The following is an 18591-nucleotide window of genomic DNA, read 5'->3' as shown; positions in this document are numbered from 1 at the left end:
CCCCGATGCTGGAATCACCTTCCAGAAAATGATCAGATGTGCTCCAACATTATGCAAATTCAAATCAAGACTGAAAACACATCTGTTTAGCTGTGCCTTTACTGAATGAACGCTGTGCTACATCTGACAGATTGCACTATTATGTCTTTCTTTTCTCATTCTTTTATAACCTGTTTAACATATTTTAATCTGTTTTTAATCACAGTTCTTATTTGTTTTAAATTTCTTATACTTGTCTCTTTTATTCCAGTTTATGTAAAGCACTTTGAATTGTCACTGTGTATGAAATGTGCTATGTAAATAAACTTGCCTTGCCTTCCTAAGCTAAGCTACAAGTGCTCCCACCATTCATCTGAATGGATTCAAAAATGGAAAAATCCAACAAGTTAACTCTAGGAGACTTGTAAAATGTGGCTATTTTCAAAAAAAGTAGAGTTTTCCTTCAAGTGCATGTATTCAAAATATTCTGTAAGAAGACGGCGGCGATGCGAGGAAGAGAAAGAGATTAGAGAGATTAAAATGTGGTGTATAATAAGACTGGGTGCATGAATTATACTGTATGCGCTTAGATTCCTCTCACCACATGCCCTTTGCGTCTCCACTGAACTCTCAGAGCTCGGAGAAAATTTGCGATTTCCGTCAGCAACGTCTCCATCTGCGTGAAAGATGGAGGGTCTGCAAGAGAAGAGGGAGGGGAGGAGAGACAATCGCAATGCATCAGAATCTCAGTTACTGCGACCCAGCATGTGAACACCTGGCCAAAGAGCTGAAGCAGGAAAGAGAGTTGAAGACTGAGACAGAAAAAGAGCACTATTATGCATTGCACTAATCTCCTCCTGTCTGAATATGAGAAAATCTCTCAATTAACTGCTCAGCAGCACCTCACACCCCTGCTGCTCCAGCAGATACTGACTTCTATAGGCAGCATTATGGATTCTTCACCAAAAAAACTACATTAGCGCTACAAGACACTGTGAAAAAGCGACAGAAGTCAGATTTGCATCTCTGTTCGGATGGTGCGAGCAAGTACAGATTGCAGCAGGGTTACTCTCAGCCTCATACTTCATGCTCGCTGACCGATCGTTCTGGAAGTTGTAATCTTATTGGCTGACTTTATGCAATTTCGGAGAATAAGGGAACATATGTTTCCTTTTTAAGTCAAGCAGTGAATAAAAGTGTTTTATTATTAAACATGACATATTACAGTTTAAGGAATATTCCAAACTCAGACTCAACTTTATTATCCTGTTTAGGGAAACTAAAATTGCAGCAAGGTGCCACAACACAGGCAAAGTTCCATATTCACATTACCAAAATATTACCACAAAACATACATCACTTTTTAGATGCACCTCCTCCCCACTGGACTCATTTAATGACCTAATGGCCACCATTATAAAAGAATTTTTAATTCTATTTGTCCTGCAAATAGGAACTCTAAAACAACATCCTGATGGCAGCAGCTGAAACACAGAGTACAATGGGTGATCCGGGATGCATAAGATACCCTCAGCTCTCTTTAAAACATAATTACGGTAATTACCATTGGACCAGTTTGGTTAAAACCAATGATCTTGCCTGCCACCTTCACAAGGCTACTTAACCTGTTCTCATTTGACAGACTCAGATTACAAATTTGAATAGAAGTTGGAGTACGTTAATATCTTTTCAGTTCCTTTTTTAACTAACACTCACTGCATTTTAGCAGTAAGAGGCTATCGTACAGAATATTGAGCTGAAGCTTGACTGCAAAATTAAAATCGCAAACCAAATCGAAATCGCAATATCGTTTAAAAAATGAAAAATAAATAAATATCGCAATTAGATATTTTCCCCAAATAGCACAGCCCTAATTTGTACTGGAATGGATGTTTGCAACTTTGCAACGTTTAAATGTAACATCTTTTAGCAACATTTTATGGATGGCTATTTACCTATTTTCATTAAGATTTAATAATGTACACTTGATAATGTAGCTGAGGTGGTTCATACTGCTGTGGAGAAGTGTGTGTAAACCAAAGCAAGGCGAATAAGTGGGTTTTAGTTTTATATTAAACCACATGAACGCCTGAAAAAAAAGAGTCTGTTTGTTTTACTGAAATAATGTTATGGCTTTGTATTCTCTAAGCTGCACTTTGACACAAATATAGAAATAAAGATTATTATATTATATTATATTATATTATATTATATTATATTATATTATATTATATTATATTATATTATATTATTTTATATTATATTATATTATATTATATTATATTATATTATATTATATTATATTATATTATATTATATTATATTATATTATATTATATTATATTATATTATAGTGCTTCCCACACATAGACTTTAGTTTATTAACAGTCGCCCAAGTATATTTAGTGACACTTTTTTTCTACTATTATTAACATCCTTTTACACTTTTTTGTATTTGCCCAGCTTAACCAAACATCCTCGATCGATTAAGTAGTGGATCAACACACTGTCGACACTCCCACAGACAGCATCACATGCTCTGCAGACCCACAGAGGCGTGCCTTTTTGTCCAGCCCGGGTTTCTAATTCTTCTAAAATATCCAGGATTAAACTTTTGCTTTCACTTTCTAGAGATATTGTCGGTTTGAATTATTTTTTCTGTCATTTATGTCTCATTTGCTGATTATTTTATTTATTTGATGATGCTAGTATATTACATATGCTATTTTGTACATATCTAAACATTTTTGGCATTCAAGTTTGCTTTGAACTTAAAAGAGATCTCACCTGTCAGTGGGTGCACATGGATCTTGAATGGCATAAAAGTGAGATAAATAGTGTTTTGGTTTTTTTTTTTCTTTCTTTAATCCATTGAAATGAAACAGTTTCATAATAAATACAATTATTGTTAAAATGTAACTAGGTTTTGTTTGTCACATGTAGTTAACAATTTGTGTTAAAAATAAATGGTGTGTTTTAATCTGTCTACCACCGCAAGTATATTTCAAACTTGTGAGAAACACTGTATTATATTATATTATGTTTTGTTTTGTTTTGTTTTGTTTTGTTATGTTATGTTTTGTTATATTATATTATATTATATTATATTATATTATATTATATTATATTATATTATATTATATTATATTATATTATATTATATTATATTATATTATATTATATTATATTATATTATATTATAGAAGCACTTATCTTTGGATTTTCCATACCTCACAGCCACACCATTCATTTTCTTAACAGCAGTCTATTACAGTGATATTATAGTAGTTTGAAGTGTGATAAAACAAAGCTAAGGGACAGTCAGGCAGTTTAATTCCATGCGAGTGGTTGCTTCTTCACCAGAATAAGCTGCAATGTGAACCGTTATGCTGTTTAAAAGATAGTTCACCCCAAAATGAACACACCATCAAATGGTTCCAAATCTTTGTGACTTTCGTTATTCTGTTGAACACAAAAGATAAAAAGATATTTTGAAAGAAAGCTGTAACCACTGACTTCCATAGATGGAAAAAACAAATACTATGGAAGTCAATGGCTACAGGTTTCCAGCTAGAATGCCTTCTTATGGGTACAACAGAATAACAAAACTCATAATGGCTTGAAACAAGTAAAGGATATGTGAACTATCTCTTTAAGTCAAAGTCTGAACACAGCAAATCTTTGAAGTTCTCAGGACACTTACGTGTATATGGAGTTGTTGAAGATCCGAGAGAGAGCAAAGTTGATGTGGTTAATCATCTGATCCAGGTGCTCGTTAGACTGCAGCCTCAGCGAATATGTGGACTTGTCTGTTTCTATGACAACCTGTGAAGGAAAGAACACGCTTTAGTGAAGCAAAATGATGGAGAGGGGGGGGGGGGAGCTGGACACAAAAGCTAAAACACCAGAGCCCTGTAAATGCTTCTCCTACCTGATTTTCTGGGTGGGTGTTCATTGCCCGAATCTCCAGGAAGTTGAAGGTTTGTTCCACCTGAGAAGAAAATGAGCATGGTGATGTATAAGTCATGCTAAATCAGATTACCGCGGTGCTTTGAGATGGAGCAGACAGGTGGTGCGTAATTGCCTACTGTACCTTGGTTGGTATCTTGGGGGCCATGAGGTACATCCGCCATGTTGCCAAAACCTGAGAGACAAAGGACAGGTTGAAAGCGCAATAAAGTGAAAGATTAAGCGCAACTGCAAGGCAGTGTTCAAAGAAATAATAGTTTAGGCTTCCTTGGAGAACAGCTTGTTCAAGTGAATCTAAAAGGATAGCAGTCATTGTATAAGTCATGAAGCAGTTCCTGTGGAGCGTAACATGACACAGTTTTGTCTTTTGAACTTTACTTAAAAAGACACACAACTCTGCTTTTATTTTGATAAATTGTGCATTATGCAATGCAACTTTAATACAACTTTCATTTGAAGCAAAGTAGTATCTGAATGTTAGACACCCGCATAAAAATACTATAGTAACTTATAGTAAATACAGCTTATATACAGTGGGTGACACTTCAAAAGGACCATTACGACGAGGATTCATTTTGGAAAGTAAAATTAAACATATAAAAGACAACTGAAATGAAAGTACAAACATACATACACAAATAAATAAATAAATAAATAAATAAATAAATAAATAAATAAATAAATGAATAAATAAAAAATTAAATAAATAAATAAAACAGTGCTTTAGTTATTTTAAAGTGGACTAAAACAGTTAGTAAATAAACTTTTTATTTACGATTTTGTTGTTGACTAAATTTTACATTCTCATTTTATGTCTTATTATTGCACATAAATAATAAATGAATAATTAAATAGGTCTAAATAATTATTTATTTAAAGACATTGCCAGTGAAACATGGATAAACAGTACGGTCTAAAGGGCTCTTTAGTTGAATGCTACTTCATCGAAAGCATAAAAATAAATTGACCTACCTCAAGCAGATCACTAAAATTATAATAAAAATAATTTTACCACAGAACGTAAATTATTATTTTTAATAACTTAGTTTCAGTTCAGTTCAGTTTTCAAAACGTCAATGTTCTCCTTCAAATTATAATTGTTTTTTTTTTTTTACTTTTGAAACCAATAATGGCCCAGTATCTTTTGCGTTTTAATTTCAATTTCAGTCACCTTGCATATGCATGTTAAACATAATGTGCGCATAACAGCACAAAGGGAAACGCAGTCAAAATTTATCACTAATTCATCAAAATTAGCTATATTAAAATACATCAGAAGTATAAAAAGAAAACACCTCATCAAAACAGTCTGTCTATAGGTTAAGCTATTTTTATAGGCTATATTTTTATAGACTTTAATACAGCACCTTTGCATAAGATACACATACAGTACTGTCCTATCTAGTATTGTGAAATGGCAAAACTGAAAATTGTGTGTTGATGTTGTAGCTGACAAAGTCTATAGTTAAAGCGCCACCCAGCTGTCAAAAGCTGCAGGCACATTTACTACTGCTGTGGCGACGGCAAGCACGGCGGCAGAGAAAACATGTTGAAGTGTTGGAACCTGAAAAGAAAGTTGGACACCCACATAAAATACTATAGTAACTTATAGTAAATACAGTACAGTAAATAAAGTTTATATAGCATTTTTTAACCAGTAGTAGCAAAGTAGTATCTCAAAGTTGGACACCCACATAAAAACACTATAGTAACTTATAGTAAATACAGCTTATACTGTTTATAAAGCATTTAACCAGAAGTAGCAAAGTAGTATCTGAAAGTTGGACACTCATATAAAATACTATCATATAAAATACTATAGTAACTTATAGTAAATACAGCTTATATAGCTTTTTTTGTCAGTAGTAGCAAAGTAGTATCTGAAAGTTGCACATCAACATAAAAATACTATAGTAACTGTATATATATATATATATATATATATATATATATATATATATATATATATATATATATATAGCTTTTTAACCATACTAATAGTAAAATACTTGAACTAATCTGTTGTGCTAATTCTATAGTTGCTACTGTATAGTAAAACAACTATAATATTAGCAACTTACCAAATACTGTGGTTTTCTACAATTGTATTATACAACACACCAGTTTATTACAGTACAAACTATGGTTAATTGTTACCACAGTTACAGTCAATTGATTTAATATAGTTGTATAGTTATAGTCCAGTTATAGCTATAGTTGTACAGCTGTAGTATTCATTAACAAAGTGGTGTAAATACTATAAAAAATACATTATAATACACTTTACTATGGTATAGTGGGCAGAGTGACAAAGTTACAAAGGTATAGCTGTCCTAAACAGCTTTAATGCGGGAAAGAACTACAATCCCATGATGCATTGCGAATGACACAATCAAATAAAAAAAGATATTAACAACAAATCTTTTAATATATACTAACAAATGCAGTTCATGTTAATTACAAAATATGCATATGCAGATTTATACAAAAACTATTTTAGGAGTGTAGGAACACTTAATTATGACACTTTGTTTATGGGAGTGGGCATTAGGTGATTTTGACAATTTATTAAAATCACCAGCGATCTAGCAGTTGCAGATCCCTGGAGAACAACAAATCTGTCATGGAACTGGACTTCAAACCCTCCATGCACCTCACACACACACCAGTACCAGTTCTCTCCATGATTGCACACACACACAGCTGGAAATAAATTCATAGACTGATTACATGGACTATATATTCACCTCTCACACACACATTACTGAGTCTTCTTGTATGTTTACCTGTAACTACGAAGCGTAACCTAGTCCAGCCTTGCTGTGTTTCCTGAGCCTTGTTTTGTTCTTTGTTTATCCTGTTTGCCGCCTGCACCAACCTCTGCCTGTGACCACGACTACGCTTTCGACTACCCTCATTCCTGGTGACCATTGCCTGCCAGACTAAGCTGTAACAAACTGCGTTTGGACCCTCAACTCCACTGTCACCCAACCTCTAGTTTTACACAATCAATAAATAAATGATTTTGTGAAAAGAAAAATCTAGTTTTGCTTAGATGATGGTTTAAAAGGAAATCAATCCACTGACAGTATTTGCCTTTTGTTTTTGAACTGGAAAGTAGAAAAGTCTTATGGATAGATACATGTATATAAATGTATCAACTGTGCCTGTATTTTATTTATCAGCTTCCAAAAATTATGATTTATCATCCAAAATTCTACATAAGTACAGTACAAAACTAATTGACACATTCAAGATTTTTCCCCCAAATGTTTCACCCATATTTCTCACAGAAAAAAAGATCTATTATTTCTTTTGTCAGGCTTTGCAGGGTTAAAAAAATATTCAGAAAGCTTTTTAATAAATGAATATGCCGGGCTCTTCTATGAGTGCTCTTGTTTGTGGATTTCGCAGTGTACAGAAGGAGGCGAGCAGTGTTACAGACAGATGAGTAGGAGCTGAGAGGACGGAATAAGGATTTGTGTGATGTCTGAGGATTACAGAAACATAAAAAGAGGGATTGTACTATATTTTGAGTGTGTGTGTGTGTGTGTGTGTGCGTGTGTGTGTGTGTGTTTATAAAATAGCACGGTCAAGTCTGGAGAAACCTCTTAATCTCATTCATAATTTAAATTCCTCATTAGCATTCTTTATTTAGGCCTTTCTTACACCAATCCCCCCTTCCCCATCATCTAAAATACAGCGTCTCATCCAACGGGACAGGGCCCACTAGATGGTCTCAAAAAACTTCAAAGGGAGCAGTGGGGTTATGCATTTAGATTAATATATTATTAGGAAATTTTAGGGGTCATTTGAAAAGTGTGATCTAAATATCAATTAATATACATATCACTGTCGTTTCTGCCTGTAAAACATTCATATACACTTCTCAAGTCTGTTCTACAATGTAATTCGTCATTCATCTCAAAAAGATTCATGCTTCCTCCAATTCAGTGCAGCCCCCACATTCTAGACCCCCTGTTTTGTTCACACTCCTTCATTCGTCTTTTCTTTTTCTGCCCTGTCGCTTTCAATTCTTCAAGGCCTTCTTCCGATGTATTACTAATGGCACCCCACCAGGAAGAAGAAACAGAGAGATGGAGATCCCAGATTTCTCCTTAATAAAGACTTTGTGTAGGGATATGTGGATTCGTATGGCAGCTGAAGAGTTCGGGTGTTTTGTATAAAGGAAGTTCCTTGTGCTTTGTCAGAGTTAGCGAAGACACAACCATTGATAGAGAGATGACATTTTAGAGACCTCAAAACGCAATAACAGGAAACTTATATAAATACGGTCCCGAAGCAATAGAGATGACACTGGAGAGACAGATAGAGGAAGCAAAAGTCAGTTTGGGAACCAGAAAGCATCTTCTCATCAAAGGCTTTACTATCAAAGGAACCAGACACAAAAGATCGGCACGTAAACAGCCATATTAATTATTAAAGCCCGCTGGGGTGTTTGGACTTGACCGAGTTTGCATGGATGGATGAAAGATTGGGGGACCCCCCAATTAAAGAAAAGATCAGAATACATCAAAGACTACCTAACACATTGCATGGGTGGGGACCGCAGCCGATCGCATGCTAATGAATGCAGCAGTTAAGCTACGATGTGCATTACTCACCCCGCTCTAGAGCGCAGACAGAATAAGGCATCCAGCATATAATGATATCAACATTAGTATTCATTATTGGATCCGAGCCCTGTTGAGCAAGCATTTTCTGTGAGGAAAAGTGCGAGAAGATTGGGCAAAGTGAAGTTAGGTTTGTCTCCTACAAGATCATTGGAGTAAACGGTCAGAGATCAGATGGTCTGAATGAGAAGGCCACCTATAAAATCGCAGGACGCGATGCACCACGATGACACCAAAGATCTAGAGGTGACAAAAGCTGACATTTGTGTCATCTTGCGGTGCATGCATTTGGGTCAAACAGCTATTGTCAAGATCAAATTGAGTGTGTGTTCTGAATCTATGTGTGAGGAAATAACTGTCTAGCATGTGGAAGTAGTATATATTCAGAACTTAAAAAGAAATTAAACTAGGACTCAAGTTAGTAGCACTGCCTTATTTGAACATAATCATCACTTACTAATCATCACTTACTACATTACCATTTCATTATAAGTATATTAGTGTATTGGAATGGCTCAGGTAAAATTGCAGGTACAATTTCTTAGCTGCTTTCCTTTTTCTTTTGTCCACTATACTAAGCTGAGAAGGCAATCAGAGTGATCTGTCTCACTTATTGCCCGATGCTAAACTAAACATGCTCCACAATACAAAAAATGGTCAGCGAGGTTTAACTAGTGGTGTCAGGCTTAAACACACCACAAAAACTCAACAGACATTCAATGGACCCTTTCCACAAGCCTGCTATGACGCGTTTAACGGTCATCATAATCTTAAGTCCTTGAAAGTTTTTAATATTTAGATTTTTTTTTTAAACCTATGAACTTTTTTTCCATTTATGCATGTATTATATCATCTTTGCATCAAATTACACAAAACAAATGACCACTTATGTCAAGTATTTCTAATGCAGCGTCTATGGGGCTGAGAGTAAATTTCACATTATTCTCTCCTCTGGCTGCGGTTTTCAGTCTCACACTATTTTTTTTGTTTTTCTGAAAGTCTTGATAACACCATAGTGGAGTTTCTATTTATTATTTTAGCAAATAGGATTGTAAAAAAATATTTGTTGTGCTCTCCTATTCACTGTGCTCTAAGTTTACCCAACCATGACGTCTTCCGCTACTGAGAAACCTGGAAATGTAAAAAAGGGTCTATGGTCTCAGCCTCAGAAGTCACTCCTGATGCACATTGGTCAATGCACTCAAAATGGGAAACACTTTAATATTTTTAATCATCTTAATTGTTTAATTATACAGCTTGGAGACATTTCAATCATATGTATTAATGGTGACATTGGATAAAAGTTTCACTTTTTGGAGTTTAGTTAGGTTTCTGCTGTGTCTGCCAGCTCAGAAAAGTTTGAAAGAAAACATGCAGGTATTGTTATATTATCAATTTATTGTTATAAATTGTCTGAGTATATCTTGATTGTTTTGTTAGTTATTGTTAACATTTTAACAATCCAGCTTCAGTTCACTGGTATTTAGAATCAGATCATCATCCTCTCATGTGCAGAGGCTGAGCATTTGTTAGATCCAGCAGTGTCATGTTTCATATGTATATTGTAAATGTTTGTTTACAGGAGCTGTATGTACGGTTTTGACTCTTCTAACGCATAAAATTACCATAATATGTTTGCAGATATTTAAGAAACATGCCAAGTGAACATTCTTGTTTATCTGAAAAACAATGCTGAAGTCAGTTATTCTGCTTTGAGTATGTGTGTTATGTGCCCGAATTGCTGTCTTTCGCGTATTTCATTCATTCAGTCAGGAAGGCTCACAAAGTATGTGTCCATGAGTGAAATGCGATCTCCGGTGGACCGTAGCAGACTCAAAAAGGAGACCTAGAATCAGAGTTCCACATAAGGTTATTATTTAGCAAATAATATAAATATTAAGAACGTAAACATTAGGTGAGCAGGTTACACTGTAACCGCGTGTCTTAACAACACGCTACGTGATGAGATTTGCAGTGAGAAGCAATTTGGCTTTTGCACCAGACATCATCACAGAAATTTAAATACAGCCATTCAGAAGCACAAAATAGTGCACTTACTGCACTCCAACAAAATGGTAAGGTTTATAATCTAATTAATACATATTAAACCTCTTAAACATTATTAAATGTACATGCTGAATCATTGATATGTGTTGGTTTTTCAAAGTTCTAAAGTTTTCAAACAGTTTATTTGATTTTCAAGATCTGAAGTGAACTTTCTGCTGCTGCTTTCAGTAGTGTGACAATAAATGTCATGTGAAATGGCATTCAAACTCACATTAATACCATTTAACACTGAATAAAGCACATGAGGTGTACCAGAGGTAAACATTGTCAGTTTATCCTGTTGTTCAGCTGCAAAAAATAGAAGCCGTTTCTAAAATATAAATTTCAGGTGTTGGTAAGTACAAAAACTGCATGCAAAATATTCCCTCTATCGCGTGCTGTTGCTTTTATTGAGAACACGACTTAAATCAGCCTTTAGGCTCGATAGCACGGCACACTTCTGTTGATGTTGTCAATTTGGCAACCTGCGCTTGCGAATGTTTGAACCAGGTGTGCAATACCTAGTCCAACCACAGGGTGTCAAACTTGCATACTGCACCTTTAAATACACTTTATTGATAATGGTGGGCTGCAATGTCAAGCAATGACAAATTATTTGCAACAATTAAATGCACCCTATGCAGTTCAGATTTTGCCACCATCATGTAGAAAACGGCTTTAAATACTCCATTATGTCAGTCATACAGACAAGAGTCAGCAGTAGAGTGAGGCTTAGCTTAGCGCTGTGTGTGTGGTGTGCTGGTTTTGCTACCTCAGATATGATCGCTACCAGCTATTCCTGATAAAGCCTCAGAGAGGGCTGGGATGAGCATCTAAGTACACCTTTAACACTATTGCCATAGTGCCAAACCACTTCATGGAAAAAAGACATTTTGTTTACAATCAAGTTCAAGTTCATTTATTTATAGAGCACATTTAAAAAACATGTGACAAGACTGACCAAAGTGATGTAAATAAGTCAAAGTAAAAAAACAAACAAAAAAAATGACAGAATATAAAACCTAAAAATAAGCCAAGAGAAATGACTGAATAAATTTAAAAATGAAACAGTAGAAAGGACTATTAAAATAATATTAAAAAGCCAAGATAAACAGGTACGTTTTTAGGAGTGATTTAAAAATCAATAGTGATGGAGCCATTCTAATCTCAAGGGGAAAAGTGTTCCATAACCGAGGACCCACCACCCGGTGACATGATGAATGCTTATTAGGATCAACTAAACCCTGGATTTTCCAAATGTAAAGTTCACAGCATACTTTTAGTTACTAACGATTTATTGGTTGCACATTGATCTGATATTGAAGAGACATCCACTTTTTCACAGAAAAAAAGTGATCAGTTGTTTTACACGACTGCATTACATTTAAAGCCAATAAAACCTGCGAGGAAGTCTAGACCTTCTGCTGTCAGTCTATGTAAAACAAGTCAACAGGTGACCATCAGCTTGGTGGTGTCACAGCCTTATGGCACAAAAAAACACTTTCATCCTGCAAAAACTGATGTCAAGTTTTAGAAAGTAGACGGAATGACTGCAGTCCATGTCTTTTATTGTCCAATCGAGCCTGAGAAGATCAGACAGGTTCAACACTTGCCCTCAAAATCATCCACCACCTCTCAGTAGAGACTTCAAAGAATGAGAGATATGAGGATATGTGTGTGTGTGTGTGTGACGAAAGGAGTAGAGGGTTTGTGTGTGCAGAAGGGAGAGGGTTTATATTAATCATACGATGTCAGGGATCTGGCTTGACACTTCAAACACGACCCATAATTCAAAGGGTGTTGGGGACACATCAGCTCTGTGCCCAGGAGACTGAAAAAAAGAAGCAGATTGCTCCAAACATGCCTCTGTACATCTCTTCTCACACACATCACACCGCCTTGCCGGCGTGCAGGTATCATTGCTTAAGACAGACCCATTTTTGGCTGTCAGCCTTTGCAGTGGAGAGGCAGAGCGTGGATCTACTCCTGCGGCAGGTCCACGTCTTTACCATACTGAACTTAAGAGGCAAAGAGATGAGAGGAATAAGGAGTGAAAAAGAGGATAGAAGGACAGCCGGATCAGGCCTGAGATACTGCGTGCTCCAGATTTACTGATGATTAAAAGTCACGAAATCAAAGCAGCTCTGTAAGTAAAGCCTGGAGTGAGAGAACAAGAGAGGAAATAAAAGAGAGATAGAAAGAAAACGACAGAGGGGAGGGGAGGAAAGCTTGAGACTGAAGGGTTACTTGGTTATTTGCATTATAAACAAACACTGCTCTTAATTACTTTTGTCTTGTCTACAGTTATCTATAAAATATACAAATTTATTTTAGAAACAATACTGTGTAAGATTTAAGACTATGGGCTCTATTTTAACAATCTAGGCGCAAAGTCTAAAGCACATGGCGCAATAGCATTAAGGGCGTGTCCACATCCGCTTTTGCTATTTTTAGGACAGAAAAATATGGTTTGCGCATGGTCTAACAGGGTTGTGCTTGTTCTCTTATGAGTTATGGGTGTGTTTTGAGCATAACATGCATTAAACTAATCAGAGTCTTATCTCCCATTCCCTTTAAGAGTCACTTGCATCGCGCCCTGGCGCATTTGCTATTATCGTGGCAGACTTTGTAAGAGGAAAAACTGAATGCTTCACTTCAAAGGTTTGTTTGAGCCCGGGTCAACCATTGCTCATTATTATATGTATATATCATTCCGCTGTAATCTCTCGCTGTGTATTTCAAACATGACAGGTTTTTGTTTTCATTCTGGCTTGTTGCGTAAGCGAATGACGTATCTCTGTAAACCAATAGCGTTAAGCTGTGCGTCTAGCTCCGCCTTTTGGTACCCTTTCTCATGTTTGTTACCCTTTCGAAAGGGTGCCGAAAAAATGGTATGGTTCGGTTCGGTACGGTACGCCTTATGACAGTGGAAACGGCCATAAAAGCGTACCAAATCTAACCATACTGTACCACTCAGTGGAAACGGGCCATATTATGATACAGGGGATGGTTAAGAGGCCATGATGGACAGAGGCCTGTGGGCAAATTTGGCCAGGATGCCGTATCATTAGAAGGACATCCTGGAATTTTTAACAACCACAGAGAGCCAGGACCTCTGTTTTACGTCTCATCCGAAAGTGGGGCGTTAGGGCCCACACAGACCGCAGGTTGAGCGCCCCTCTGTTGGCCTCACTAACATCACTTCCAGCAGCAACCTAGCTTTCCCATGTGGTCTCCCATCCAGGTACTGACCGGGCACAGCCCTGCTTAGCTTCAGTGGGCAACCATGTGAGAGTTGCAGAGAGCTAGCTGCCAGCAAAGTGAAAACAGACTAAAAAGCACATTGTACTGAATCATACCCCTCAGTGGAAAAGATTTGAGTATATGGAAATGGCATACTGTGAGCCAATAACATCCTCGCTCTCAAGCAAATAGTGTAAAATCATGGTGGAAAAACAGCCCAATCAAAACAACATACAGACTCCACACATGATCATTAATATGGTCATTAAAGGCTGTATTTGGTCGGCCTCAAAGTTTCCTAATGAGATACACATTACAGATACAACAATGATAGTTTTTCCTTGTTTATCAAAACTTGTATTAAACATACTATGTATGGGACTCTTACATTGAAAATGGGAGAAGCAGGGAGCAGTTTTGAGAAGCAAATTATACAAATTATGAATGTATTCAGCGCTACTCCAAAGAGGCGTAAGGTCTGTTTAAATGTATCTTTTGTTAATTTAACGTGTATATTGTGAAACTTGCTGCATGTGTTTGTAATGAGGCAACAGACATGTGCATAAGTGTTCAATGCACATTTAAACAAAGTCAGACAAGAGTTCATTATTATTTACAATCACTTCAATTATGGTCAAATACGAGCTTTTCATTCTAAAAATCTATCTCAGTCCTGTGGTTATAAATGAGCATATAATGCCATTTCTGTAGAATTTTTTAACTTACCTAAGCCATATATCTACTTTGTAGATACCAGAAAACAATTTAACATATTCAGTCAATGCACTCTACGGCACCTTTAAGCACAAACCTACGTATATACATTTGTGTCATTCGAATCATCTTCCCTCATGTTTCCTTTAAGAACATTCTAACTCATACCAAACAGATGCTGGTTAAGATCCATGCCGATACAAGTCTGAAAACAACATCTAAGCCACTACACCATCATGTCTCTCCATGGGGGTGAGGGAACAGATTTCAACAGCTGGATCGCTCGCCATCACATTCTGTTCTCATCATATTATTTTCTACACCAGGAGCCTTTCATATTTATCAGACTGATACAGGTTGAGATCCATCTGAATATATGATGGATTTAACCACTTTTAAGCCACTACATCATCATTTGTTCCCATGAGGTTGAGGGAATTGATTACGACAGATGGATTTATTGATGTGCTGATTATTTAGTTATTACTTATTCATTCATTTACTTCAGTAGCAAAATAAACATGGATTAAAGACACATTTGATGCAGTATTTGCTTGCTACAGTACAAGACTTTAATTTTTTTTTGCTATGAGCTAGAATTTCAAGGCAACGTGAATTTGTTTAAAAATGTTGAGATATGTAGATTAAAAAAACAAACAAACAAACAGTACTTCAAGTTCTGCTTTAAAATTGAATTCACTACATATATTGTCACCTTTGGAATTATAAGGTTCTATTTGCGTTCTAAATGATTTTGAGATATTGAGTTTCAAAGTTTTTGCATTCCATATAGTAAACAATATGTGTAACAGTTCTCATTCATACATTAACATGACAGAGACCCTAAATGTACTCTAAATGTAAATTATCAAAATTCTCTTAAATTTGCAAGGTAGGGTAAAAAAAAAACAGGGCAAATGCAAAAAGAACCTTCCAATTCTAAAAAGTCATTTTCTGCTTGGAATTTTAAGGTTCTATCTGGCAGATCATCAATTGAAGCATTACTTTTCAAGAAATACAATCAGTCTGCTTACTAATTTAATAAAAAATATATATATAAACTGGTGTTGTAACAATATGTTGATGTTTGAGTTACAGTTTTGCTTTCTATAACATTTTGTTTATTGTTTTAGGATGAATATTTTTTCGTTCAAATTAAGCAAACAAGGCTGTGCTAAATGTTTTGTCTTGTGCATATGTTAATTTTTATGTAATTAATATGGCTATTTTATTGAATTATGTGCTTCATATGAATTATTGAATTATATGCTCCATGAATTAAATTAGGTATTTGCCCTTCAAAGGATTAATATCTAATTTAAAGACATTAAAAGAAAACAGACTATGACCAAATGAGTTTAATAAACATTGAAAAATCTTTCACTGACTAAATATACACAAATAAAAATATTTCACATTTATACAGTATATTTCCTTTTTTTAATAACTGTTTCTTTTCCAATAATGTTTTACATTTTATATCAATGTCAAAAATGCTTCTAAATCATCACATTTACACACACCTTTTCAGTTTCAGGTTTCTTCTCAATTTTGTGTGGTGCAGCATTGTTTAGTCCTGCTGTCAACAGAGCAGTCTGGTACAATGACAATGAACGCTGATCCTGATTGGTCCTCATGCATGCATTCAAAATACTGATTGGCTCACAGTAAGAACCTTACAAAGCCAAGCTAGAGTTCGACTTTGTAGATAAAACCTTTTTTGTTTTTTAAATAAAAAGTCTTAAAATGTCAAAAAACATCACATAATGTAAATAAGTTGTCATTTAATAAGAATATGTGAATAACTCAAAAAAAAAAAAAAAAAAGTCAGATAGAACCTTATAATTCTAAGGCGACAATATAGCTAGGGCAAAAGAAATAATAAAAACATTTTCTATTAACATTTTTTCCAAGTTTTAAAAACAAATTTCTGTATGAAATGTGCTATATAAATAAACTTGCCTTGCCTTGCCTTGCCTTGTTAGCCTTTTCCTTTTTAATTTTGTGCAAAAACATCTTTTAAATGTCAACATATTTAAGCTGGGAAGAAATGTCATCAGAATAAAACAAAAAAACAGTTTTATTGATCCTATAATGTTAATGTTTTTTATCTAAATTTGAAAGTAAATGTCATCAGAATAAAACAGAAATGACATTTTACTGGAACTATAAATCATAAATTCACAATAATTTTACCATGTATATTTGGAATCTCAAGTACATTAATCTGTTTAAAGGGCAACACTGTAAAAGCAGTGTAAATAGCTGTTCTCACTAATAAAATGAAGTGCAGTTAACTTATTATGAATAAGTTTGTTCACCTTAGAATATTAAAACAAGTAATGCCAACTTTTTAGCACATTATTCAATTCAATTCAATTCAATTCACCTTTATTTGTATAGCACTTTTACAATGTAGATTGTGTCAAAGCAGCTTCACATAAAAGATCGTAGTAAATTGAAATAGTGTAGTTCAGTTTTCAAAGTTTAAGCTCTGTTCAGTTTAGCTCAGTTCAGTGTGGTTTAATAATCACTACTGAGGGTTCAAACACTGAAAGAGCAAATCCATCGATGCGCAGCTCAACAGATCCCGAACCATGTAAGCTAGTGGCGACAGCGGCGAGGAAAAACCTTCACCAATTGGCGAACGTGAAGAGAAAAAAAACAAAAAAACCTTGAGAGAACCAGGCTCAGATGGGCACGACCATTTCTCCACTGGCCAAACGTTTTGTGCAGAGCTGCAGTCCAAGTGCCGCAGTCTATCATGTTGTTAAACTAAATAGATTAAAGTAATCTTGACTTACAATAATATGCATTTACAACTTTTGAGTGATCATGTGTCAAAAGTATGTTAAATGATAGAGAAAGAGAACGATGGAACAAGTGGAAGAATTAAAACTTCAGCATAATCAGACATAATCATAATAAATATGAGAGCTTTTTCAATTTTTTGATGTTCACAATTTAAAAATATATTAAAATATTATAACATATTAATAGTAATAAATGTAATCATATTTATATGATTAAATTATATAAAATATGTATAGAATAATAATAAACACAATATTATTTATATAATAAAGAAATAATGTTATATAAATATTATTTATTATTATTATTATTATTATTACTTCATTAAACCTTGGTTAAAATGACCTGTTATAAAGTGTTATATTGTTTTTTGCAGTATGCGGATGCTATATATTACAAAAAAAAATGTTTTATAAGTGTAGGTATTGGTTTTTAGGGCAGCACGGTGGCACAGTGGGTAGTGCTGTCGCCTCACAGCAAGAAGGTCCCTGGTTTGAGCCCCGGTTGGGTCAGTTGGCGTTTCTGTGTGGAGTTTGCATGTTCCCCCCGTGTTCGAGTGGGTTTCCGCCGGGAGCTCCAGTTTCCCCGACAAGACATGTGAATTAGGTAAGCTAAATATGTGTGTATGTCCTAGTCCTCCAGGTTGGGGGAAGAGTGTTGGGCTAACAACCCACCTCGTAAAAATTAAGATGTTACGGAAGACCAACATGGTGCGGCTAATTATCAACTTCGATATAAATGGCCCTGGAAGTGAGTAAGTAAGGTATTGGTTTTTGTCTTTATTTAAATGTTTTAGTTCAGCTTACTTGATAACTTTAAGCCAATCGGTTTCCTAATATTTTCCTAGTAATGTGAACACTAATAAGAAGTTAACAACTAATTATTTTGAGTCAACGGTACTGAAGTCTACTTTTAAGAAGTTGTAAATATAAACTGTTTTAAGTTATGCTCACATAAAAGTAATACAGTACTTAGAAAAATGTAGAAAACAGATTGCTGTAAAATTTTTAAGGTCAATTTATTACATTTTACAGTGAATTTCAGGTATTTTGGACAACAAGAGCACATACTGTTAAAAAAAGTAAAAAAAAAAACTGATTATGATTTTTTTGTAGATGTCTTAATTAGACAGAGAGGAAAAAAAAACAAATCTGAATTTTCCACAATAAAAGCACAATACAAACGGTATCAT

General features: G+C 35.0%; 1 protein-coding gene across 1 annotated transcript in view; it reads right to left on the bottom strand.

Moving 5' to 3' along the window:
* Positions 1 to 18591, bottom strand: part of carmil3 (capping protein regulator and myosin 1 linker 3) — a 131992-nt gene that overhangs the window by 94599 nt on the left and 18802 nt on the right. The window contains exons 3-6 of the mRNA XM_056469324.1: positions 4073 to 4123; positions 3911 to 3970; positions 3683 to 3804; positions 581 to 675 (exon numbers count right to left, since the gene is read on the bottom strand). Coding sequence (XP_056325299.1) covers positions 581 to 675; positions 3683 to 3804; positions 3911 to 3970; positions 4073 to 4123 — 328 coding nt within the window. The remainder of the gene's footprint in view (positions 1 to 580; positions 676 to 3682; positions 3805 to 3910; positions 3971 to 4072; positions 4124 to 18591) is intronic.

Source organism: Danio aesculapii, chromosome 2, assembly GCF_903798145.1.
Source record: "Danio aesculapii chromosome 2, fDanAes4.1, whole genome shotgun sequence".
In the NCBI taxonomy this organism is placed as follows: Eukaryota; Metazoa; Chordata; class Actinopteri; order Cypriniformes; family Danionidae; genus Danio; species Danio aesculapii.
The sequence above is the reverse complement of the archived record's forward strand: the minus strand, read 5'-3'. Positions and strand labels throughout refer to the sequence as shown.